Consider the following 27,950-nt stretch of genomic DNA (forward strand, 5'->3'; position numbering starts at 1 on the left):
TTGATCTTTAAAAAAGTTATCCAAGTAGCTTTTCCTAGAAATAATGTGCCAATGTAAATTTGTTGTATATGAACATACATTTTAACAGACAGTAAATTACAAAAGTTACAAAAGTACATTCAATCAAATACTGCACTTTAGAACCATTTTGAAGTCCTTGTACTTTACTTCAGTGCTAATTTCACAGCTATTACTTATCTTGTGATGCTTATTCTCCACTAAATCAGAGTCAAATATTGTACTTTTGACTCACTACATTCTTTTACAGCTATAGTTACTTTGCAGAATGATATTTTACCCACAAAACCAAATTTGAGCTTATAAAATACAAATTAGTTTTATATGTTAAAATACCGAATAGAATTTAAACAATTGCTCCACGGCCACCAACTCTGCATGTTTAAGACAGCAACATGCCAAGCTCAAATGAACAGTGTGTAGGTTGAATCAATATTGTGTTATATCAATGGCCAATTAGTGCAACAATCTTTATTTATATGGAAATGCCACTGACATGAAGTTGCCAACACTCAATTTGAAATGTATCTTTTTTATTATTACTGAGATGATTCTTCCAAGAAAAACAACAGCTTCCCTCTTTTTTTCAGCAAATGACCAAAAATATACATTCTGGTGACAAAGCTCTCTGATGGCCTTAAGATTTATGACTATTGTCCGTTGTGAGAAAAGAAGGAAATAGCATGACCTCGTAGAGCCACAATGTGGCTGGATGCCTAAACAACATGTCAGATTATGACATGGGAGACTGACAGCGTTGGATTCTTTTAACCGTCACCATGCACAGTTGTTCTCTTTAAGTTAACCAGATGGTTATTATTTCAATTGTACAACAAATATCCTATCATTTCTTATCCAAACCATGATGTTGACCAGGTTGTTTTTGTGCTTAAACCTAACCAAACCTGAACAGATAAGAAGATTGTTTTATTTGTGCAAAGATGATGAGAACGTCTGATAAAGGATGTCATTCTGCTGGTAGAGGCATTCAACTATAGGACACTTGCAGTGTCTGTTGCTCTGGAGGTCAAAGTACTTTACTGTTACATCTGACCTGGACATTGTCAATACTCTTATAACTAGATACTCTTTTGGAATGGCTGATGGTTGTCTTGGTCTGTTTGTGCTGTTTCGATTCCCATGCTGCTCTTGAACAGATCTCTTAAATAAGAGATATGAGTCTTATTGGGACATTAACCTGGTTAAATGGAAAAATAAAATTGTCATTTAATTCAGTGGACTGAATCTGAAAGAGATCTTGCTTTAAAAGAAAACAAATATGCCTTGAAAGTTGAGGCGAACAGTATTTTACTGTTACTGATTACTGTTACCCACATGAAAAAGACAAACCTTTAAATTTCCCTAAACACACTTTATGCAAATCAGCCCCTCTTCAAAGCAATATTAGCTTGTTTTCATTCTAATTTCCATTTTTAATTGACATTTTTTAATGTTATTACGAAATTTCAAGTGAGTTAGAGTTGAGCACGGCCTGCCAGCCGGCGTAGGCAGTGTTCAAAATTCATCTTCAAACAACTCCATCACCTCACTCTATGGAGTCCCCGGTGATGAGGGACCTGGCCTTCAGTCTGTTTTATTATATTATAGAGCAGCTCATGAAAAAAACAACTTCCTCTCTGCTCATCCCCAAAATACAATTTCAATTGATTAAGTGCCACGGCTGGAAAGGAGCATCATCAGATTTGACCAAAGTCTCTCCGCGTGTTGCCACAGCCCCAAATGGGTGTAGTTGTGAAAAAGTCTGTGAGTGGGAAGATAAATGTATAGAGAGGGAGAGGAGGAGGAGGAGGAATGTATAGTGGAATGTGCAAAGACGGAAAGGAGGGGACAGAGCAGAATGAAGGGGAGAGGTGGAAGCAGCAGCGTGATGGATGTTTGGGAGGATGTGGCGGCGATGGAGGGGAGTGGAAAGAAAAAGCTAGACCGGGAGATTTCTGCTCGATCCACAGCATAATCATCCAATGTGCCTCCATCTGGCTCGGCAAAGACATCATTAAGAAACCCCGAGGTCGTCCGGGTTCACGGAGCCGCCGAGGCTCAGCCTCACTCCCATCCCTCCTGCCACTCAATTTGTATAATTTACCTCCATTCCGAGTCTCTTTTGAAAAGAACCTGTTTGACCCCTAATGTGGAGGAGTCAAAAAGTTGTGTCTAAATGAAATGGATGGCTGAGAGACTCCCCGCGAGTGTGTGGCCAGTCAATAGCCTGGCAGGGAGATGCTGATGCTGATTCTAGGAGATGGCAGCACTTCGGAGGAGTTGTTTAGGTATGCAGGATGAGCAAGAGAGGCCCACGGAGAGAGAGGCAGAGAGGGAAAGAGACAAGAGAGGTGGTGATGGGAGGGAAATGAAAAGTTGAAGTGTGCCCTTCCCTGAGGTGATTTGTACAAGTGACCCCAGATTGAAGGAATGCTCAGTGGCATGCGTACTCTTCTGCAAAAAAAAAAAGGCGTGTGTTCTGTTTATGTTTCATATTCCGTCGTGATGAGGCTGCACTCTAAGGGACGGAGGGAAGGAGGAGCAGAGAGGGTGGGAGACGGTGGTGCAGTGGAGGAGTGATTACCCGGCGTGGAGCTGAGGGATGAGAGCCGAACGGGTATTTTATTTTGTCAATTGGAGTGTGCAAATGGAAATGTCAGAGCGGCCGGAAAACTAATGAATCTGATAGGAGAGATGCCACCTCTCCTGCCGAATGCCTGATCAATTGCCATTGTCTTCTGTGGGCGCCGATGTTTTTCGTTGTTGCTTTTTGATGGTTTTCTCTGCCAGGCCGGGCTGTTTGTGGTTAAGAGTTTGATGGCAAACTTTGAGTCGAGGAAATAAAGGAATCGATCCAAGACGGGAATCGATGCTTTCATCTGTTACTTACAAGTCTGGGCCTGTGAAAAGTGATTTTGGATTAGAGTTTCCTAACTCGGTTAGCAAAGTAAACAAACAGAAGAGGGTGTTGCCAGCCCCTGAACGATTTGCCTCTGCCCAGATCACAGTTAAAAAACGTCAATTTGGGCTCTTTTATTTCCACATGTCTATTTCGTGACAGATACACGCTCATACCAAAAATTCCCTAATGGCAATAACAGAAAACAAGTTGTCTCACTTCAATTAGGCAAGTGACTTTCATAACCTTGGAGCGCTTTTTGTGCATTAGTGACACAAAATGACAGATGTGTTTAGTTTAAATTTAGACTGACAATGATCTAGCGCGCCGGGGCTTTGTGCTTGTTCGCTCACAATTTCTGGTTACTTGATGAGTGCTGCAAAGACTGCAAGCGGGATGAAAAGAAGAAAAAAAAAACCTGCATTTGCACTATTCTAATTTGACAAGCAGGCTAAATTCTGCCGAGGGTCATCAATATTTCTGACACTTCAGTAGTGGCATAAATATAGAATGAATGTCCCTTTGTTGTGCTCGGGGAGCTACATGCCTCCAAGCATCAACACAAATCACTTGGATCTGATTGTTAGCTTGTTCAGTCAGTCGACGAGACTGTCACCGGTCCCTCAGGAGTCTGTATGCTTTCAATATCATGCATCATAAACAATATCCAATTTGGACTATTGAACTATGAAAATACATTACGCGAGCGAGCGAGGGAGGAAAATGACAAGAAATCAACCAGCTGTATGAGTGATGAGTAAAAGCACTGGTTTGTGGTTTTGGTGTAAAATAGTCTCTGTGGGGGGGGACAACATGATGCTTTAATGTTGAAGAAAACGTATGTTGCTGAATCTTACCTTTAGAATAAAGGTGTCCATTCGTTTGGCAGCTCACCTGAATCACACACTGATATGTGGCTTTGGTTGAGTTGTATCAAAGTATCTCTATCTGTGTCCTGACTGCTGTGTGCCTCTTTGTTCTAAGAGCAGTCCCCTTCCTTTGATTGAATCCCCCCTCATTACCTCCGTTCCCTCTTGATTTTGATCAGGCTCAAAAACACCTTCTTTTTTTTTTCTTCTCACCTTGCTAATCCTCCGCCAGAGCTACGAGTGGTGACTGGCACTTGCTCAACCTTCACAGCCTCCCTTTGAAGCCCGCGGGGCGGACTGGGCAGCAAGCGTCTCCCGGCTCCAAAGCGAAAGCCCATGGAGACAGAAATAGTAATTTCTTAAAAATCGAGATGCAGCGAAGACTTCCACTAATGGCCTGCAGGACTAGGAGCGAGGAGCCAGGCCCTTGTTATTGCCCATGTTCTTTTGGACGCACTTCAGAGGACCGAGGGAAGCTGTCTCTTTTGACAGAAGAGACAGTGCTTACAGATGGTACAGATCTCTACAGCTAGTCGCGCAGAGAGTACATAAATAGGACTTTTAGTCATATTAATTTATTTTAAGACATTTTTCTTTAATGATCTCAACATATTCAGCAGAAGGCCCTCACAAAACTCCAGTATGGGCTGGCTTTTTATTCCCCAGTGAGAGAAAAAATGTTTTAACATGGTCTCAAGAGTGAATCATTTGTTATTGGAACAATAATAAATGTGATGGTATTCCACAGCCTGCTGCTAATTCCACCATTAACATAATATGATTTAATAGGTCACTCAGTTTCTTTTATTTCATAGATGAACAGCTTTCATTCAGTAGAAACATCATTTTAGATGCGTACATTATGAAGGAGAGCAGATTGCCAGACCGTTAACTACCCCATTCCCTTCATTTCAATTGCAAATAATCTGGATAGATAATTTATGTAGAACACAATTATCATCAATGTGAAACGGCCATTCAGTTTCGCCGTTATCTCGGCTAAACTGGTTGGATTTGTCTTATCTGGAGATGAGAGGAGACAGGAGACAGAAGCACAAATATCAACAGAGAGAAGGACAGAAAGAGAAAAGGGAATCTATCACAAAGATAATGAAGATCAAACACAGGCCTTTGGTTATTGTTATTCTAGTTTCCAGGGAAGCGTGTAATGAACTGAAGCAATATGGTTGTTTTGTGTAACCTCACTGCGAGCTGCATGCTGCTCCACAGTGTGTGGAGTCACACAGAGCCGCCATCCACACATACCGGGGGGTTGGGAGGATGATTGATGGTGCACCACAGCTATTTGTGTGTTCATTTTGAGAGCAAGTTAAAAAATCCCGGTGTAAATAGCTCTGACAGACGGCAGGGAGACGCATACAGAGACATCTTTTTTCCTTAAGCTTGATGAGCATGAAACCTGAGCAAGGGACAAAAGGGATGAGTATTGTGTGAGTAAATATGCTCGCAGTTTGCTCAGGTATGAACAGTCATTTGAAACATAACAGCGAGAGGTACATTGCTTTATCTGCACTGATGTGTTCCTCCGTTGAATGGCCCTCGTGAGCCTCAGCCCCCATCTAATGAAAATCCATCCCTCTGTCCACCAAACGTCATTACATCAAAGAATAAGGCCACCCGTTATGATGAAAGAGACACGCAGCCAATTTATTTAGGTCATACACCCCTTTTTGCTGCACCATTGCTATAGTACACTACTCTCTGGAGCGTAGCAAAAGACTGTGATGTTGAAATGCAGTTCAGATAACTCACAACATTTAGCATTTTCTGAGATTAGGAAGCGATAAAGAATACCAATAACCAAGGAATAGTTATACATTGAGGAGGATTGACAAAGAGCCAATAAAAGTGAGTTGTTATCCGGTTTTCTATTAGATGCTGATAATCTTTTGAGGGAAATAAAACTGTTCTTTTTGTCTGATTTATTACCAGATTGCATGACTTTTTTTTTTGTCATCTCTGGCAGATAAGATCTAGTTTAAAAATACAAAGAAAACAACAAAATAAAAGACAAACCAATCTTACAAAGAACCAATCCAAATTTATTTTAGAATACACTAAGCAAAAATAGCAAAAAGATAAATTCAACCAAATTTCTGACATTTAATTTAATCACATGATCATTGGAAATTATTACATTAAAATGAATTAAATATACTTCCATCAAACGTATAAATGGTATACATTGATACTGAAACAGTTTTAGTCATTGAGGGTAGTTTATAGATATCGGCAAAACATTTAAATTTGATTCAGAATTCACTTTGGTGGAAACTGGTCATACAATTTAATATCTCAATTTAATTTCAGAAAGCATGTGTAGCCGGCCCGGCTATGTCAACAAAGCTCGGAGAAGAACATTTAAAAAAAAGTTTTTTGCTGGTATATTAATCAGAATGTTAAATACAGCTACTTTAAGGTGGGTCCTTATTTTTAAATGAACTACTGTACTGCTGCCATGAAAATGTGCTGCTTGAGTGCTGAGCATGGTTGTTACTCATGTTGCACAGTGCTCTAGATAATTTCATCTAGAATGAAGAAGACAAATGGAAACTTAAACTGAATCAAGTTAGACAGACGATAATTAACAGAATCGTCACCTTGAATTAGTCATGCCACATTTGTTTCTAGCTGATGGAAAAATACAATGATTTATCATGAAAATATTTTACAACAAAAGGGTGCACAATGGCTAGTGCTGTAGTATTTATCTATTTTGTATCTTTTATATCTCTCTTTATTGTGGCCAGTCTGTGTTAACACATCACTAACTGGTCAACAGAAACACAAAGTAATTTAAATGTGCCAGAAATCTAAAAACCAAACTTATTATTTATATGTTTTGTATTGTGTCTAAGAGTCTTTTGTGTGCTTTTATCTGCTATCCCTCTGAAAAATGTTTGCTTATTATTATCGTGACTAAATTGCTCAATTTTGTTATCTGCTCTCTGAAAAGCTACAATGTATTAATTGCAGCAAAGAGTCAAACTCTGAAAACAAAAGTAATAAGGAAAGAAAATATGGTACTAAAGTGGCATTAATGAGACACCCTCACATGGATTTTTATGTATGTAACCTTTTTTTCTGCATGTTTATGTGTTTTATACTAAACGCTCTTGCACTTAAAACTTAAACTCACTAAAGTTGAATTCATCATTTTCCATGTCCTCCATGTCAACTCTCCCCTGGTTGTATAAAACAGTTGGCACAGATGCTCTAACAATTTGGCCAGTGCATAATTACCACTGAGTAAATTGGAATTTATTCACGCTTTTGCAAATATTAGTTATATGGGCATTCATTATATTACAAAAAGCCCTGGAGCCTGACTTCAAAGTTGTAACCCACATCAACAACTATTACCCGACTCTTCTTCAAACCTTCCCTCTGCCTACAGCAGGTCGTTTTACAGATGCTGAGTGAAGCATTAGTCCGCCGTAAAAAAGGTGGTACTTACGCAGAGACTGTAACTGTAGGTGGCTTTTCCACCATCTCACAACAAGACATTAATGTTCAGTGATGATTAATGCGGGCCTGCTGTGAATATCGATGGCCTCTGTAGTGCTAATGACTCTGATGGGAGCGATGGTGCATCTGTGTCATCAGGTTGACGATGCTTTATGAAACCTACTAAGAAAAGGGTGTTCCTCCATGTCCTTGCTTGTTAAGCACACTCCCCCCCATTTTTCCCCCCAATTCCAATCCATCATTAACATGAGCACATGCATGTGAATAACTCATTAGTCCCTGCATCGATCGGCTGCATGCCCTCTTCATAGAGGAAACGGACAAGGGGAGGCAGCAATCAATCAGTGGCTCAGGAAACCAATCATCTATTTGTGAATGGGTCTTTCAATTAGCAGGAAAGCACTCTGTGGTGTAATATTATTCCCACATTCAATCCAGGTTCATATTTCACTGCGGTTCAACACTTATTGACCCGTATTTATCAGTATGTTGGGTCCACTTCCTCTCTCATATGTGGAATTTCAGTGATGCCATGCAAGTTGTGAATCATAGGAAATATATGTAAATGCGAAAGTAACACTGTCATGTGCAGGAAATGGAAGTGACTAATGGCAGCTGTGTTTTGGTGGGACACTTTCCCTGTATGTTAATACACATACACGTGGATGTGTGTGCACACTCATGTGGTTATGTATGCGCACTGCAGAGGCTTAGGGGGGAAAAAAGGCTTGTTTTTAGCTGCGCTTTGGAGACGCCTTGGGAGTGATGGCTATGGAAATGTAGACAAGAAGAGGCCAGACGGAGCAGAAAGGCCCATACACAAATGGCTTTTGACTGGTTGCTCTCTGACGAGCCGTACCAAATCCAGTGTGACATTCTGTCTCCACTTTTCAGGAAATACACAGCAATGCATGTTCAGAATGGCGACGCGCCGGGCAGTTTCTGGCTCGCTGATGATACGTGGTGTGTATGAAAAATTATTTTCGGTGTAAACACATCAAAGGGTGATAAGACACGAAACAACCTACAATGCTGCATCAAAATAGTTTTATTGCTAAAGGTTCACCATCATTGTTTTCTTTCCTATGACTGCAAGAAGCAAATCCATTTCTATTCTGTCATGAAAGCAATCCCTGCTCTGTTATTGCAATCTATAGGTCATCCATTTGTTCTTCCAATAGCTGGCTATAAACGCCTCCTAAAAGCAAGCATTGGCATTAAACAGAGTTCTAGCAGCAGGATTGTAAATGCATGTTGACATTTCCCTTTTCATTTGAATGTAGGAGCCTGTAGCTACACTGGCTGACCTGCAGTACGTGGAAGTTTGTAACTTTAATCAGCTGATAATTCAAACATATAAAAGTGCCGGTGGCAACTTGAGCATTGTTTGCTCTCTGCAGCCCGAACAGTACTATAGGGTTTTTTAAATTGTATCTCAGCAAGAGGGGAATTTAAATATTTAATTGCAGTCAAAAAAGGGAAGAAAAAGGAACACAACATTTAGTATTAAATCAGGCTGTCGTCAGAATAAGACTATTATTAATATGAGCTAGTTGGAGAACCATCTAATACAAAGTAAATAGGAAATTAGTAGAAGAGTAGAAGAGCATTGAACTAAATCATCTGAGTAATGCTATCAAATTTAAGCTGGCTCACAAATTTACATTTCCTATACTACTTTTTTTTCCATATAATAATCCAAAGAGAAAATTGCCTGCCAGTCACTGACTTAATGACTGCCTTTTGTTGAAAATGAAATAAATAAATGCACTATTGAACTTGCACCTCCCACTGTTGGATTGCACCTTTGAATCTCAGGCCCCATGACAATGATCCTTGCTAAATTAAAATGAATATGTAACCAGTAGGAACACATATCTATAAGCCTTCACAGAGCATGCTTTTATATCTGCCTTGGAGCAGATGGCTTTTTTTGAATAGAACAAGGTGGTTTTAATATTTGAAATATTTGAAGAATCAGCGAGAAACATAATTTTTCCTTCCTCACTGCGGATTAAATGGTGGCAGCTCACTGGTTCTTTTCATGTGGGATTTAAGTTAAATCCAGAGGTTTTTTTCTAATATAGGTTGCTTTGAATGTACAAATTCAAAAAAAAAAAAAAAAGCTATCACCCGAACTCAAAATGCGTGCCAGTGGATGGAGAGCGTCGTCTGCGAGGAGAGAGGCAGAGAGAGAGAGAGAGAGAGAGAGAGAAAAGAACAAGACGAGATTGGGACAGACGGCAGGAGAGATGAGTTGCTGGCTATCATTCAGCATATTCACTCAAGTATGTCATTAAATCATGAGTTGTAAAAAAATAAAAATAGGATGGACAAATATGGCAAGCTTTGAGCTGCTTTGCTGGACTCATTTAGTGGCTTCTTCCTCTGCTCTCATGTTGTTTCTCCGTGCCCGCCGACTGAGAGAGACCGAGTTCTGCTTGAATTTATGTTTGCATGTACCTACGCATCCGTATTTGTGCCTGTATTTGCAAAGAGACGGGCTCGTTCTGACCTGAGCGGTACCTGAAGAGCACACTGCGTCATATTTTAACTCCCTTTGTCTTTGACAGATGGCTCGGCTCTAAAAGCCTCTGTCCATGGTGCTGAAGGCTGGCCTGATGTACGAGCGTCAGGGCCTGTTTGATAAATCCACCATGTCACTCCGCCTCTGACAGCCATTCATCATGCTTGACTTTCTCATGTGAAATGTTCTGCGCGCTGGATAATTCAGTCAGACAAATAAAATGGGAGTCCTAAAGCCTCGACTCGGCTCAGTCCCACCATGCGTTGACTTTTCAGCACTGTACTTTATCTCTCTGTCATAGGGACGCTGTGTCCCTGCCTAAGCACAGGCAGCAGCAGCTGTAGCTGCAGCACAGTGACTATATTCAGACCAGCTGAAGGACGAACATGTTCTTAATGAGGCGGCTAATGAGTTCTGTTCTTTTGTTGCTGTTTTTTTCTTTTTTCTTCTTCTTCTTCCCTGGGTTAGGACGGTCATTCAACCATTCAGCTGAAGTCTTGTGACGTTTCCCCCGTGGCCTGCCCTCAAAAGACTCCCTCTGTACTACCAGGTCATTGTCAATCATGTGTTTTGCATGCTTGCAGTTGAAATGTCACACATAAAAGTCATTAAACAGTATCCCCATGTTGGATGACGACTCAAATAAATGGTATGATTATAATACCATGCATTTTACTTTGAAATAAATCTAGTGCATTGTGACAAATATGACAATAAAGAAAAGGCAAAAACTAGGCAATTGTTTGTAAAAGAAACAATGACATTTATTTTTTTTCTTAGCACTTTACTTAATTAGTCTGTTGTGCCCATTGATCACATATAATACAGTTAATATAAAAATGGCTTTTTAACTTTACACCCAAAGCAACAACGAAATGTTTTCTTAAAATATGTATGCTAAAAATACTGAGAAAGAATTTCCACTAAAAGTACTGGAAATAGCTTGCGATTCTGCAATGATGACTTGGCCATGATTTGCTGTTTCTTCTGTTTCTTCTCTGTTTACCTCATGTAGTTCTTGTTGTAGGCACTTACCAGGGCATAACAGACCGCTTTGTGAGGAGATAACACATCAATCACCTCAGTTTTAATCAACCTGTTATATTTGTTTTAGTCCAACACATTTGTTTTTTTTCCTAGTCACCGTTGCAATGAGAACTACACAGCATAAACAGCCATTTGGCAAATGTCCTCTCTCGATACTCATTTAGTAGCTGAATTTCATTAAGCTTAATGTGACGTTGTAATCAAAAGTAGTCTGCCCCTTGCCTCGATTTGAAACCCATTTACACTGTTCGCATACAGATGATTTGTCATTACATCAACATAATAGAATATATAACAATATTTCCATGAAAAATCAAGAATCCATTTTAAATAGAAAAGGGGGGTTTATATTTCATCAAAAGGCTTACACCATAGTCACTGTAATTTGTCTACTCTACTAAATCTCTCTTCCCATAATAGACAGGCGTTATTACTGTATCTCTAACTCGTCTATGGATGTTTGACAAAGCACAGACGGTATTGCTTGGGATCACACAGACAGTTCCACAACTCTGAACACATTTAACAGTCAATTACAAGAGAGTTGACCATCATCATCTTCACTTTCTTTTCTCTGCCTGCATTTCTGTATGAATGGTATTGAATGATATTGTTTTGCAGTAAATGCCCCTTTCTGTTGATTTTTAGCTTGGTTTGATGTAGCGGTTACAAAGCCACCACTTTAGCTGGGGTTGAAACTGGGAGAGCATGTAGTCTATTTTACACTGTTCCATCCCAGTCCAATAGTAGATTTGCCAGAGTATCTGAGCCGGGGACCAGCAATGGGTATGCCTTTTGAAACAGTACTACAGATCTCTCCACCCCTGCCCATGGCCGTGTCCATTCAGTGTAGTTGGTGTGTGGTGCTCTACAAAGCCGCGCTTCTTAAAAGGCATTGTCAGATACATTTATGACTGTGGCTTTCACTTTGACTCCACTTGGTAGTCCCTTACCCGAAACCCACAGCTTTGTAAAGAAAGGAGAGTGCATACCGGTTGCTTCCACTGGTGTCAGCGAAGCTTTGGAGTCGCATTTCCTTATATCCCCATAAAGGTGATGGTTCCTCAGAGACACATAAATAAGCAGACATGCCACTGAAATCACAGCCAAGAGCACACCAAAGACGGTGATTACTGCTGTGTCCCATTTTTCTGTGTCCTTGGCTGCCAGCTCTAATCCCTTAGTGGTGACATTGACACATTTGGTGTCATGGTTGTAGTGGATGCTGCCGACATCCACACAGACTTTGTACAGAGTGGCGGGGCTGAGATGGGTGAGGTTGTAGACCTGGATGTCAGAGGGAACCCTGGTGGTAAACGCTGTGGTGGGATGGTTAGCATCTGATCCTGTGTACCATTTAATGTTTGGTGCCAAGGTGCCATGGCCAGCCTTCCACGAAACCAGGATGGAATTTGTCTCCACCGATTTGATTATGACATTCAGAGAGCCATTTGCAGGTTGGGGAAAATATCCATTCACCTCTACAGAGACAGATTTAAGATCAGCTCCAACCAGATTATGGGCAACACAAGTGTAAAGACCAGCTTCATTTTCTGTTATATCATAGATGTCAAAAGTTCCCTCTGGGTGCATGTAGAACTTGTCAGACACTGTGTTAGGCAGGACCCTGGTACCAGACGGGGTGATCCAGTAGATGTCCGGCTCTGGTTCAGCGAAGGCCCGACAATGGAGTGACACAGAGCTCCCGTTCCGTGCTTTAATGTGCCCAGGCATGCTTTCGGGAGATATGAGTGGCAGACAAATCTCCATCATCTCCCTGAAGTGCACCTGTCGGACGTGCTGGCCCTCGTACTCTGGCGGCTCCACACAGTACAGTGAGTCAGGCTCCATGAAGCGAAGGTTGGTCTTGTTCATGTTCATCCAGCGGACTACGCAGTCACAGCGGATGGGGTTGCTGTGCATGCTAACCTCTCTGAGATTTGGGAGGGACTCGACAGTAATCCTGTGAAGGGCACTGAGCGCGTTGCCATTTAGCATTAGGGTTTCCAGCCGCGGTAGTTTGTAGAAAGCATTAGGATGGATATAGGAGAGTTTAGGATTGTTGGTGGCTTCTATTTTGGTGAGCTCGGGGAGGTTATTGAGGGCAAAGCTGTCAATGGAAACTAGCTCTGGCATGCTATTAATCCCTAGTTCTTTCAGATGGAGCATATCCACAAAGTCTCCCCTCTGTATCCTCGCAATTGGGTTTTTATTTAGATCCAAAAACTTCAGATTTTTTGCATTTCTCAGGGCAGAGTGAGGCACCTCAGCGAAAATATTATCATAGAACGAGATGCTCTCTAAGTTATCAAGACCAGCCAGTGCATCGTCAGGAAGCTGAGACAGATTCATCCTGGTGAGGACCAGACTGCGTAGGTTACAGAGAGGCTTGAAGTTCATATCATCAACAGAAAGAATAGGATTCTCACCGATCATCAGGATCTCCAGATTTGGCATGGGCTCGAACCACTCTTTTTGAATGGCCGTCAGCTTGTTAGAATTGAGGTGGAGCCGCACGAGGTTGCCGAGACCCTGAAAAGCCATCGGGGAAATGGAGGAGATGAGGTTGTGATTCATGTAGAGCTCCTGAAGGTTAGCCACCTCAGCAAGACTTCGCTCAGGCAACTCTCGTATCCAATTTTCCTCCATATGAAGGGACAGCAGGTGAGGAAGATTCCCCAGGTGGACGTCGCTGATAGAGGATAAATTGTTTTGCGATAAATCAATCTCTGTGATGTTGGACAGGTAATCCAAGGGTTTGTCAATCTTGGCAACATTGTTTGTTTGCAGTAATAGTACTTGTGTGCCCACCGGTAATTGTTCCGGCAGGCTAAAGAGTCCCAAGTCATTACAGTCAACTGTCTGAGCCTCCATGTACACCGAACTTGGAGAAAACCAGGGTCTAATCTCACATACACAGAGCTTCGGGCAATCAGGCCTCTCCTCTGTGGCCACAACAAAAGAGGCCATGGCCAAGCCGACAAAGAGGCGATCCACGAATGACACGTCCTTCATATTGGACCGTTTCCCTCCAGTAAGAAATTGGTCCTTGTAGATTAAGTGGTCTGAGCTGTTAACTTCACAAATAATGAATCATTTGCTCCAGCTGCTGAGGCGATTGACTCACCACCCCTGCCACCGCCACCACCAACTGCAGCAGGGCTCCCTGGGGTTTTTTGTCTTGCTGTGTCGACGCCCTTGGATGTAATGACCAATCACTCACTGTTGCCTGCAGGTGTCAGGGTCCGGGGCCAACGCTGCAGTCAGACAGACCCGAGAAGGTGGGAGGGGGGGAAAAAAGAAGGAAAAAAAGGATGGACCGATATTATACCTCAAAGGATTTATGTTGAGCACATTCATCCATGAAAAATCTCTTTAACGATGGATGTCCACATTGATTGTCGTCACTTGCTTCCAGAGTCCACAGCCCGGTCCAATCCTACCTGAGTAAGACAAACAAGACAGAGAGAAGCGGTGTGAGGATTACATGACACTGGACGTGGTCAGGGAATTTCATAATAGAGGGATTTGGGCATATTGACATTTGTCAGAGACACACTGATGCATGTTGACATTTGTGCACGCTCCCTTCAAGATATAGAACCGTGGATTTATATCTACTTGACCTTCTATACTTCATTGTGGGGTCGTACCGGTGTGCCCCCACAACATGGCATTCAATCTGATGTTAGCAGGGTATGTCTATTATTGGTTAAATGGAAGGCTTTATTAAGATTCTTAAATGGCAGACATCCTAGGGCTTAAGCATTAGCCTTTTGGGCAAGCGGCTTAAAGACACTGGAATATGGCAGTTACTATGGCAACAAGTAAACGGGCAGCCAATGCCAAACACCGTACAGTGAGACAGTTGAGCTGTACATGCAAACAGACGCAGCCTGCACCTGTTTGTTAGAAGATGCAGCAACCGACAGCTAAAAAGCTATTAGTGTATTGACGTGATTTATCTGCACACTCATCAAATTTAATGTTTTTTGCAAAATACACACATAAAATGGAAAAGAACCCAGAGAAGAAGTGTGACGGCAGCTGGGAACTGAGCACAAGAAAAGAGAGATGGTTTAATTTCATCACCCTCGCCGTCTCCCCCTCAGCGGCCATGGGGGAGATGTGTGTGTGTGTGTGTGTGTGTGTGTGTGTGTGCGTGTGTGCGTGTGTGCGTGCATGGGGGGGGGGGAGTCTGTATATATAAATAACATCTTCAGCAGGTGGCAGAAACGCTGCAGTTTGCCCCGCTGGCGAAGTCGAGCCAGGGGTTCATTCCTCAACCTCTGCTCCAGCATTGGCTGGAGTCTGGTTTCGGAGGGGTGAGGGAGGAGGGAAGGCCGACAAGGAGCTAGTGGAACGAGAAAGAGAGCGGGGCGGGATTATTTTTCAAAAGCACCTGGCACTTTAATTAGCTACAACACCCAGAGCATTCTGATAAACAGGGTTTAGCTTCCCTCCCTCAGCACTGGCCCTTCATTGTGGGCTATGCAGTTGATCCGTGCCCTGCAAACAAAAGGCCATAATCTGTAATTCAGCCTACAGGGTTTGGGTCTCACCTCTGCTCGCTCCAGTTTCTCTCTTTAGCAGTCACAATTACCAGCAGTGTAATTTGGTCAGGTTAGCTATTATTGTGTATAGCATTATTGTGCAATCACTGCAGGCGGCTCGGGTGGGCTGTTACCATTTTACCGATGATGTTAGTTGTGTCTTTTGGGAGGGTTTAAGCAATGGCTTTTGTTTTATGATTGATATTTTCGGTTGTAGGCTTTGCCGCACTCCGAAATAAAGTCTTTTTTTTTTTTTTTTAAAGAATGCAAAGTGTTGGAGTGGAATAACAAATAGTGTTGCACTATTTTCACAACACATTAAATAAGGTGTTACTTCATCAGATTTACGTAAGCTTGAAGATAGATGTGAGGAGGACATCATGGTAATGAGAGGTAGAAAGAGACAGATTGATAAAGACAATTAATTATTGTTTTTAGTTTAATGTGAATCTGTTGTCTGGCGAGTATCTAGGATGGGATTAGGAAGGCTTTACCGGACAATTTACAAGATGGTGTGGCCAGCAAACATATTTCCAGGCCAATTAATGAGGATACAATCCTGTTAATGATCATTCAACACTTGGTTCATTGAAATAGACATTTTAGGCTTTGTTGTGGCCACCACTTCATTTTGACTGCAAAATTACAGTTACTGTCTAAGTTTGGAATGTTAGCATTTTCAAACTTGTTAGCATAGTTCGGTCTATATAGTGTCTTGACATATTTATATTGTTTATTTTGTCCGAGCAACAGTCCTTGAAGGACAAGAAAATAAATTCACATTTGAGAAATTTTCATCTTAAAAGAATTGAACAGTTAAGCAAAATTGTAGCAGATTCCTTTTTTAAATTATCGACTAATGAATTAAATCAACTAATCACTTTAGCTTTATCAAATTATTGTTATAACCATTCAGTTTGAGGTAAATTGTCTAGTACTATTGCATGTGTGAAAATTTCCCAGAGGGAGCTGTGTGAAATCAGATAAATTGCCTCATTTGATGTCACTTGAGTCATTAAATAGTATAACGTGTTTAGACTAATGATCAAAATACATAATAAAAAGTCTAAATTTTTGTTTTTATTCCATTGTATCCAGTAATGTGGATATTTAATGGACCTAATATCTGGGCAGATTGATACTTTAGGCTCTAGTCTTAACAATGAGTAAAGTAAAATTAGCAAATACATTTGAAATGTAGATTTACTCTCAAATTACTATTATTATTAATCCTGCTTTCTTACTTTTATATAATATAAATATTGCAGGACTTTCATATTCCCAAAAAATGTAAATTGAAATGTTATTGACAAATGTATTTGAATGATGTTTAATTTACATTCTCCTGTGTGTCAGCTGAGGTCCCGTTGAAGGAAAACAGTGGGAGTCATTTGTAAGAAGAAGCTGACTGAATCAGAGGTGACATCTTGTGTGGCAATGTGTCTGATGTGGCAAATGTACTTCAGAGTCTTCAGGCATGCTTGCCGCCTGAGCGTTATAGTGTTGAGCCAATGACTTAGTTATGTAATAAAACAGTTTGCAATAAAGACAGTCAAGGCAAGACGGCTATGTAATACAACTAAGAAAATGTTTACACAATGCTTGCTTTCAGATTTGCTAAATGTCAATGACAAGTGGAACATCCGCAGAGCTCAGTGTGGTTAATCAAGAGGTGTCGCAACGCGTCAGCAAAATTGAAAAGCTTTCAACAACAGAGCCTCCATTAAGAATGCTTATCTGACGGGAAAAATATGGCTTGTTAAGGGTACAGAAACTGCATTTCATTACACGTTATGAAGTTGGAAATCTGGTACCAAACTGCATCATCTTAAGTGAACTATCCTAATCATGCACAGGCGGTTGAGCAGGTAAATTGGTATTGTACGACCGCATTATGTGAAGCCCAGTGAAGAGGCAGTCTATATTCTTCGGGCTGTGCACCGTGACTGCTGTGGCTATGGAGTCCACACACTTGTACTAACCTATTAGTAACAGGTACAGTCAAGCTACCCAGCACACACTCACATACACACACACACACACACACACACTGCTACGATGTAAAGCTAATTTCCAACTCTCCGCTACTCGGTTGGCGGTAATTGCAGTGGAGAGAGGGAGGCAGAAGGGAGAGAAGAGATCTGGAGGACAAAATGACTTGCCAGAGGAGGAACTTGTCATTGTATCAGTAGTGGTGCATTAACCTCTGGTGACCCTGACTGTCATATTAACCTTTGCAAGACCATGAAGCCGAAGTATTAGCCAGCCAAGTATTGGAAGAAAACGATGTATGTGTATTTTATTGGCAATAACTTGCATTTGGCTCCACCAAGAGTAATGTGGTTAATATGGTTGGAGCAAATAGAATTAAAGGATGGATGTTTGTAATATGTGCCTGGAAAAGCCTTTGCAAACCTTGTGTAGAGAGATACATAATCAACAGCTGGTAATACAGTATAACCTAGAGGGCTTGAAATGGGATCTCCTGTAACTTAATGTCTAACTGCACTTACACATTAAGTCTAAGCTTTGACATTTGTTGGAGCAGCCAATAGAAGCCTTTTTATAGGTCAGGCTAAGGTGTTCACTCATGGAGTTAACACAAGTTCCCAGGTGTCAGAGGAAAGGGGGGGGGGGGGGGGGGCACAATCATTCAAGCCATGGTCTCCAAAACACCTCCATTACTGTAGCAGGCTGACAGTCTAGCCCATGGGCTTTTCACTTTCACCAGTGTTAATCCTGACTGTGAACATTACAGCAAACAAGCTCCTGGTATCTGGCTTGTTTCAGGACTTCCTTAACTGTGAGAAATACAGCCGGGTTTGTTACAGCGAAAAATAAGGTTAAACCTGCAATGATCGATGTTTTGGTGACAAACTGTGAACACGTCATCAACCTTTTTTAATTTGTTACCTTTTTAGCATACAGTTGCCTAACTACAGATCCAGCAGATACGGAGAAACATTACTATTCATGTGAAGTCATGCTTCTGGCCATCGAGTTAAGTGTTTACTCCATTTTTAGCTGTGGTTTGGTCTCCGCCAACTCCTGATGGAAATGTTCAGCCCTTATGCTGCTACATGCTCGACTATGTTGCTAACTTAGTCTATCTGCTGCTTGGTGCTGGGCAGGTGGCATACTGTGGGTGAACTTTTTCGTTGAAAACAGCTTTCTGCTAGAGCTAAAAAAAAAAAGACACTATAAAGCCCCCATGGAGCTAAGGAGAGCAACAGTCTATTAAAACCCACGTGATACTTGAGTTTTTTCAGACTATACTGATTAATATTAATTATTAATATTTAGGTGTTTAAAAAAAAAAACTGGTTTACTAAAAGAGACACTTTCCACATTATTTTGATTCACTGCAATTATAAAAAGGATTGATTATAGCCTCTTTTTAAATGAAAATATATGTTTAAAAATCACTTTTCAGGGAGTGTTGTTGCATCACCATTAGGAGTCGGGAGCTACTTTATCTGTAAAGTTATTGACATATTCACACTGAGAAGCTGTTGAGAGATGGCTGTCATTGCATCACCATTATAAACCGGTATGTCGTTAGTCCTCCTTAGTCACATATTCCACTCTTAATTAGCGTGACATTTGACATTTCTGAAGAAGCTGGAACCTGTCCTCATTAAAATGCTGCACATTTAGGTTGGCTTATTGTTGTTGTCAGGTAAAAAGCTTTTTTTGTTCAGTAATATGAATTAGACACAGGCACATACTTTATGTGTTGAGGGAATTGTATGACTTATGTGCCCTGAAATGTACGATTTGGAAACCATTTGCTCTCACCTGTAAATGACGACAGACTAATCACGATGGACCTGATCTGGGACGCGGCTACATTTAAGAGGTTCAGCTGCTGTCAAGGTGAAAAGCTTTTCCATTCACATCTTGGCAACACCTCACACTTACTTTCCCACTGGGCCACCTCCATTATACTAACATTGTGGCGGTTCCGGACAGCAGTGGCACAAATACAGTTTGATTAGAGACCAGTGAGATACGACCACTTTAAATTAATGAGTGTGCACAGCAGGGGCAGGAAGCGTTGGTCCTGGTGGCTCTGCGGTGCTAATTCAGGCGAGCCCGACTCGGGTCGGTCGTGCCGCCAAACAACCGGGCAGAACTGTTTGTTTTATGCTGTTTATTGAAATGAGTTATAAATCCTCCCCCCTCGCTTCACAGGGCTTGGATGAGGGTTGGCGGAGCGGGGAAGTAAAGATGATTGCTTTGTCGCGGGTTGGGTGCTCCTGAATGCCCTGTGTGGCGACAGGTTGACCTACAGTAAATGCAAAAATAAAATCATTCATAACACAATGCACAAGTTCTGTGAGGGGTTTTGGCATGCATGGAAGAGAACATTTGTGAGATCTGAGCTGTGGAACAAGTCGAGATGTAGGTAGGGAGCATATTGGCCCTCGGGGAGATGATTATGAGGCCTGCACGGTTTAAGTTGTAACAAGGTAGTATTGCATCTGCAGAGAGGTAGACATTACACTCACTCACTGTGGTAAAACTGGGCGGAAGACATAAAGGTCAGACGTAAGTGGAAAGTAGGGCGCAGTCGAATTGCCTCGTCTTTCAGGAGAATGGCCTGTGTATTGTAGAAATGGTTCACTGTGGAATTTTGATCCACTGGTAATAAGCTTTGCAAGGCTTTCTTCTTCAAGTCACCCCTTCTCTCAGGTTCTTTCTTCTCTCCCTCTCTTTTTCTCATATTGCACATCTCTTTTTTTAAACCTTGTCCTTTTCAGCCTACACTCTCACATTTTTGTTCGCTCTTCAAACCCTTAAAGTGAACATTTCTCCTTATGTTCCCCACTTGCATCATGATCTACCCAAGCCATGGACTATTTAGAAAATAGGCATTTAATTTTGTCTCCCTGCGTATCCAGCTACCCGTCTTTCTTCCTGGGCATCCTACTGTCTCGCTGCTCTTTCACTGTCGGCCTAATTGCCTTCTCAATACTTGTCAGCCCTGCTATGCCAAATCTAGTCTATCTGCATCCCGTCTGACTGTTTGTCTCAGTAGCTGCTACTTCCTAATTGCAACCGTCCGAGTGTCCGAGTATGAGTGTCTTTCGGCCCGTGCATCATGACTTTTTGGTGACCCCTAAAGTCCACCAGATGTGGTTTGGTCCCGAGCCAATCGCATTCCACCTAGTGCGTCACTGTCTACCAGACACATGAGCGGTGATCCTCACTCGCAGCGTAGGTGCAGTTCTTCTCTCCACTCCTGAGGCTTGGTCACTTGTCAATGCAAGCACTTTAAATCCATTTTCATTTACAGCTGAAATTAAATAGTATCCATACATTTGATATGATTGCAGGTGTAATGCCATTCATCACTGCACATGACTAGTTCTATTTTGATTTCTTCATATTACAGGCAGTCAATTTGCAATAATGCAACATTAGAGGTGTTCCAAAGAAAACGTATGTATCGCCAATAGTTTTTCCCCCCAAATAAAATAAAGGGTTAAGTATTCCTTTATGATTTCTTAATATGAAATCAAAGGATTTTCTTTGCTCATGAAAAGTTGACATTCTGGAGACACATGGTTAGAGAAAGAGTATCAGTGTGTTTTCTTTAAATATCGTTCTCGCTGTAAATACAAAGCAGTTTTAGTGTGGCTAAGCTTTTTGGAGAGTTTGTCTATCTCTGATGTGAAAAGCAAGAGAACGTAAGTGAAAGAAGATGCTTTAAAACACGGCGCTTCCATAAAGCTTCCACTATGGACACTGGACCCACAGTGGGCATGTAGCGCAGCCATGACGCGACCAAGCCACTTCCGATAAGACATTCTGGGTAAACCCCTTAGTGGGTGGGTGCCTCTGAATGGCTTTACTGTCCCTCCCTCTGCCCTTTACCTCATTGATTTACTATTATGTTTTCTCCAAGGTAAGGGAGAGTCCATTACAGAGAACCTTCAATTCAGTGTATATGCATAATGAAAGTCTCCTGTATGGGCGTCCTGTGTGTGCGCGCGTGCATGTGGGAGCGGATGGAAACCGTTTCCCTTACATCTGCACGGCCATGAATCAGTGGCAAGTCGACTGTTAATGTAAAATCAATGTTCCAAATTAACCACTGGACCCTGATCTCTGGTATTTCAGCCCTCTTCTGGAAAAGACATGCCCTTGGGCTGAGCGAGGGAGAACACGCATGAGGCACTACGGAACACTACAGCACACACACACACACAGACACACACACACACACACACACACACCGGACCAGAACAAGTATAAATACATAGAAAGATAAATGCATTTGCAGACGCAAGCACACATAACTTTGTCCCCATGGAGAACGTAAAAAATACATACCCAAGCTCATTCGCATAATGCATGCATAACGCACCACACAGTGTAAGAGCACAGCTAGGACCCCTTGTCTAATTCACATAGTGCTGCATCTATTAAAATTAAGGCAAGGTATCCAGCTTAAGGCTGCTGCTGATAAGGTCAAAGGCGTAGCGAACACATTCCAACACTCATTTCTCCCCCAACATAATCACACTCACTCTTGACAAAAATCTGCATAATGTTCGATGTATAGCTGCTAGCCAGAATGAAAGAGGAAGGCGTTAGGAGGGATGGATGGAGGGGGGGGGCTGGCAGGGGGAATGGAGCCAGCGGCATATCCCTCAAAGTCAGAGTCAAATTGAATCTGCAGGTGCAAATGTGGCATGTGTGCTGCCTCTAAGATGCGCGGCTATCTATATTTATATGAATAATATATGGCTGGTCAAGGGGCCACAAGCCTGCAGGGAATAAGTTCCAACGGCAGACGGAATCAATCATTATATGCCCCTGAAATGCATTTATCGCTGGCTCGGACCTCTTTATTATGATTTCATAGGGTTTGATATGGGCTTTCTCTTTCTGTTTTCATTCTCTGCTACTCTTCCTCAGCTAAAACAGATGCAAGATATGGCACTTTCAAAAATGTGTCTGTTCATGAGACAGTCATTGCTATATACATATATGTCCATTTACGTGCATATTTCTGCCAATGTATGTATACAGGCAATTTGTGTCTGTCCGTGTGTGCAAAATCTATGCATAAGTGGCCGCGGCTTTATCAATGCATGAACACTTGGTTTTGTCTCTTGATGCAGCCTCCACAAAGCTTTACATTAGTGCACTGAGGCCTATATGTATCAATCTGAATGCAGAACAGATGGACGGCACAGCAGTAGCCCTTAGATGTTATCCTTCTTCTCTGCCCATGTTTGAAACTGCCACATGGCCATACGTCCCTATCATGTCCAACTCTGATAAGAATCTGCAGAATAGCAGACTAATTAGTTATTAATAACTTAGATTTTTCTATGTGAGGATTGGCGTCTTCGTCTGTCATCATCAGTGTCAGTTCTTGTTTTCCAAATACCTGACATTTCTATGCGTGTTAGTTTTTTAGGACACCTTTTAGTTAAACCACATTGTACCCACAGAAACGTGTGCTGGCTAAATACTTAAAATGCTAATGTGAAAGCAAATGTCATTGGATACAAAGGAGCTGTCCCCTCCCATTCTGACCTTTTGATAAGGACTGAACAGCAAAATGTCACGCATGCTGCCATCAAACCATGTTTTCATCCTCAGCTTTTTTTCCTTTGTGTCTTTTTATATACATTAGGTCCACTACAGTCCATCCACTAGATCCTAGAAAATTAAAACATGCACTCCGTCCCCCCCTGTTCCCTTTGCCCTCTGCCTGTGCTTATTCTATTTTAATGGATGCCTGTGTTTGTTTGGGAACAGGATGCTATCAGAGAGCCTATGCTTGGCTGCACAGGCTGATCCCCTGCAGCTGTCTTGTGAATATGTTTACATGCATTTCACTCAGAAGCCTCGATAGATCCTGAGGCATCTCGTTATCAACATCATGGAAAAAAAAATTGTGAGATTAATTTGATTTTGATGGTGCAACAGTGCAGTCTTCCTGAACTTCACATTGACTCTGAACCGGTCGTAGCTTTTGGCACCCGTGCATCCTCTCACCTCACAGGAACCTGCTGCCCTCTGTTTCTGGAGAAATTAATATGAAGCACCCGCACCGTGCTGCCGATCATGCTCTCCAAGCCTCCATAAGGCCACTGCAGGCACAATAGCCCCCCCTCCCCTACACACACACACACACACACACACACACACACACTGCTTCTCACTGTTTCAAACGCGGATCAATAGGCAATTCGCAAAGGCACTCACTTTAAGTGTATGACTTAGTGTGGACATGTAATATTGATTTGTTTTGAACAAATGTGCCCAAATTAATAAAGCAACCCATTACTACTTTGCTTTACTGTTTTTATCACCATGGGGGGGACGTGGCAACATGGCTACGATGTTGTGATATAAGCGTATACTTAATGTTGAACCTCACTAACTGTTTGGAGCTGCATGAGATGAAATCACCACTGTTCGAAAATACATAAACATTTGTGCTCAAGGATCACTTGTGAAAAGCTGATGGCTGATTATTGAAATATAAGCTACAAGCGGCCTCGGCTCGGCAGGTGGTCGCATAATTCGAAGTGAGAACAAAACATAGTGTGTGGGCCGAGGTTTCTCTCAGCGTGGTGTGGCGTCTGATGTGAGGGCATGATGGCTCTCATGTGGCATTTGACTGTGGGTTTCATATCGAGCAGCTGCTTTGGGTGAGTCATTCGCACTGTGGAGGCCAAACTCTATTGTATCCATCACTGGGAACGAGAGCACACACACACGCACACATGCATGCATGCAGACACGTCTGCTCAGAAGATTACAGCAATCACATTTAGTAGCCCCCCCTCAGTGAAAATCCCATTTATCATTATCGGCCATTATCTGTTTATCTGCATTTGAAATATTCATGAGTAATGCATCTGCTGGATGACATACGTTTTGGACATAGGGGAGGGTGCGAGAGATGGGGGGGGGGAGAGGGATGGAGAGAGGGTAGAGAGGCGCTCCAATGCAGTTAAGGGATTAGTGAATACCTTCCCCTTTCTCTCTCTCTTTCTCCAGCGGGTTCCTCGCGCAGGTGGAGCGCTGGAAGATGCCTCTCTGTGGCTGTGCGTTAATTACACAAAAGCCCTGGCTGCAACGAGAAGGCGGTCTAAGTAACGAGTCCTTTTCCGTCCACCGTTGGAGCGTGTGTGTGTGTGTGTGTGTGTGTGTGTGTGTGCGCACGCGTGATCGCGTTCAAAAGGAGCCCGGGTGTACGTGTAACGTACTTTCGTGGCTTGTGTCGGTAACGTCTTCTCTCTTTGCAACAGGAAGGTTTAACGGAGAGGGAAGGAGAGAGTGAGGAGGAGGAGGAGGGGGTTGGCCACCATTCTGTGGATTTCTTCGAGACGTGTCTGGTGTGCGCTCACTAAGCTGGACCCGGGGACATGAAACTGCCGGTCCATCACATTCCTATCACACACACACACACACACACACACACACACACACACACACACACACACACACACACACACACACACACAAACGCAACTCCTCCTCGAATGTCCTTAATTAATTAGTCTTTCTAGCCTAAACAGAGTCCATCATAAATCCGGTTAAGGCGCATCCTGCAGAGTTGCGCAAAAGCGCGTCTCCACGTCCAGCGAGGGTTCGAGGCCAGTCCTCAGCATTATTGTCCTGCAATAATTTTTTCACTAATTTCTGCAACAACTTATATGTGATCGGTATTTGCGGAGCGAATCAATGCGTTGTTTAAATCACAAGACTCCGCGTCCGCTCCAACATCACTGAATCCAGGCGTTGTTTCGTTAACTTGGAAAACGCGTTGCGCAAAGGCAACCATCAAATAACCGAAATGCATTGTTATAGTAATCAGAGTTAACTTACCCGATGTAACCATGATAGCCCTCTCGAAGCATGTATGTGTTGTCTATATTCCCATCAAGTGCGCCGCTCCAATGACGAGCGAGCCCCAGCGCGCGACATAAAGCCAGTCAACAATGTGTGGTCTTCTTATTTGTTACGCTGTTGATGAGAAATCAGTTCTGGGCTTCTTCCACGGTAAAAACACACGGCTTCTGCGTGAAGCGAGGACGAAAGACGGCGAAGTCCACCAGCAGCGGGTTTGGCGAGACCTCGAGAGCGTGGAGAGAGATTCCTGTGTTCCGCGTGCCCTTCCCTTCCCGTCTTAGCGGCTGCTAAGGGCGCATCTCTCCCCTCGATCAAGCGTCAGGCGGACCACATAGATGCGCCCGCCGTCTCCTCAGCAGTCATTAATATCAGAACAACCCCGACTCTCCAGAGAACAGCCAATAGCGTCAGAGAATCGGGCGAGTCGCTCGCAGCATCCCTGCTCTGGTTGGCTGAGGGGAGCCGTCAGTCATATCCCAGAAGCCCGTTCTCATCTATGTCTTCTTCTGTTGGAGGTGAAGCACGCTGCAAAAAATATCCATATTAACAAGTCACTGATTCAAATTATGAGTTGCGGAAAGTGCTGAAATGGGAAACTAACTATTAAAGTGGATGAGATAGGTGCCATTGTCTGATGGAAATGTGTAAGACGCATTTCAAAACAAATGCAGGCACTGCACTAACATCAAAATGATGACGAGTCAAGATAATAGTCGGATCAGGTTTATCTGCACTGTAAAGATCTGCCACCTCCTAAGGTCGTGTGCCCATGTGACAGTATCTGGCATCATTTCTGACCTCACAGTTTGACCTGTTTGACTGCTCACACTAGCGTCTTACAAAAAACATATCCAGCTTATTTGATAATCACCAGAATGCCCTGAGGTCAAGGACCATGGTGGGAAGAAATCAGTTAGATCCTTTAGCATTCTAGCAGTGTACTGTTGTAGTTGGTCACAGTGGAGCTACTTTAAATGATGTTCTATAGTGTTGATTATGTAGTTTGAATTGCATGCACTCTACTTTCTTAGAACCTTCATTTGGAAAGTACCGTATAGCTGTCAAATAAATATAGTGGTATCAAAAGTAAAATATTTCCCTCAGATCTGTAGGGACGTTAAAAATATTAAGTAACTTGAAATGGAAATACTCAAGTAAAGTACCTCAAAGTCCCCAAAATGTGTATGTAAGTACATTCCACCTCTGCAGAGGACTCACCAAACTGAAACTACAGATCCTTTGTAAACCAGGTATTTCTTTTGTACACAGAGAGGGCTCAGAACAATGCATCTAGTTTTCATGCAGTTTAGAATGAGAGGGATTATGCCTCCTAACGGACATCATTGGGTCTTCTATGTGTATGATTTTAAAATGGGCGATGGTGCTAGTATAAAATAAACAGTAGCAAACAGCAGTGCACACTGTTCTGTGTCTCGAAAACACATTGTCTCATAATAATAAAAGAATGAATTGACCATTGCAACATATGGCCATTTGGGACTGACGCTGCATTCACATGGAACCAGGCAGGCAGTAATTGCAAAGCAGATATGATGTGAGTGGACGACAGTAAAGTATATTCAGACAGACAGTGGGAGAAAAGTACAAATGTGTTTTGAACATTAACGCATATAAATATGTTTTAGTAGAAACCCAAGAGACAAGTATGGACCTGAAAATGATTTACTCCTTTCGAGCTAGAGTGCAGGACTTTAACATATGAATGAACACTGAAGCCCTCGTCAAACGAGTTCACTCAATGCTGATAAAGCCTATCGCCGCCATGGACAGCTCTCTGTATTTCACAGTATACCAGAGTTGTGGTGTCTGGGGTCTGTGGTGATTTTCTGTGGTGCTGCACAGGTGATGCGTTCTACCGGAACCAGCTGTAGCTAAAGGGGCAGGAGGAGGGTGAGAGACCAAAGCGACAGAGCAGCAGTGGATGCTTCACATAAACAAAGAAACTGGGTGTTCAGAGGAAGGATTAAAGTAAAAATAAGAAAGCAATCCTCAGAGAGGACAAACACTCAGGGGAGTAAGGCGAGCTCACCTGCAGGAGTACGTCATAAGCAGTGTTTGTGTATTTATTCTCACTGCCAGAGGGGGGAGACCAAAGTTCCAGCTTTAAACAAGAAGATGGACTCTCATATTTTGAATCGCCACACCTTCCTGGCACATTTACTAATTGCATCAGCGCAAGTGCACGGCGGAATTCAGCTCAAACTGTGTGCAGCCTGGCCAGCAGCTGTCACTCTCCGTGTGCAAGTGTATTTGAGATGCAACATTTCTTGCAGTGCAGAGGGAATGAGGAAGAGGGCGCAAGGCAGGAAAGAAAATGGATATCTGTACCTATTAGCTCCAGAGCTCCCGACTCAGTTCCCAGGAGGATTTGTAACACAATGTTCTACAAACCTGATGTTCCGTGGAGGTCGGGCTGGGTTATCCGCAGCTTCGGAGAAAGAGATGTACCTCATCTGACAGCCCAAAGGGGTTCTGATCCAAGATTTGTACTACCCGAGGCTGCTAGACTGGGTCGAGGTCTTAATATATACAACATCAGCGTACATCATGGTGTTTTTAATCTATGTGGTGTCATTCACATTTCTAAAGACTCAGGGAGATTTGGGAGTTTTGCTGGGTCAATATCCCCATAAGTTCCCCTT

The 27,950-nt window shown here is 42.5% G+C and overlaps 1 protein-coding gene across 2 annotated transcripts; it reads right to left on the reverse strand.

The window, feature by feature from the left end:
- Window positions 1-10,548: 10,548 nt before the first annotated feature.
- Window positions 10,549-25,627, reverse strand: LOC137877160 (leucine-rich repeat neuronal protein 3). 2 transcript variants are annotated; one of them, XM_068716887.1, is made up of 2 exons: window positions 25,264-25,627; window positions 10,549-14,288 (listed from the first exon to the last, which is right to left on the reverse strand). In XM_068716887.1, the coding sequence occupies exon 2, from the start codon at window positions 13,862-13,864 to the stop codon at window positions 11,735-11,737; it is 2,130 nt and encodes a 709-aa protein (XP_068572988.1). In that variant the 5' UTR covers window positions 13,865-14,288; window positions 25,264-25,627; the 3' UTR covers window positions 10,549-11,734. The 2 variants fall into 2 exon arrangements, with proteins under 2 accessions (XP_068572988.1, XP_068572987.1); XM_068716886.1 differs by having other exon boundaries at window positions 10,549-14,292.
- Window positions 25,628-27,950: the final 2,323 nt, after the last annotated feature.

Source organism: Cebidichthys violaceus, unplaced genomic scaffold, assembly GCF_023349555.1.
Source record: "Cebidichthys violaceus isolate CVI_PGR_0920_01 unplaced genomic scaffold, fCebVio1.0.p SCAF_21, whole genome shotgun sequence".
Lineage (NCBI taxonomy): Eukaryota > Metazoa > Chordata > Actinopteri > Perciformes > Stichaeidae > Cebidichthys > Cebidichthys violaceus.

Excerpts from the sequence above, each read along its gene's own strand:
- LOC137877160 (XM_068716887.1), bottom strand. The coding sequence starts at position 13,864 with ATGAAGGACGTGTCATTCGTGGATCGCCTCTTTGTCGGCTTGGCCATG.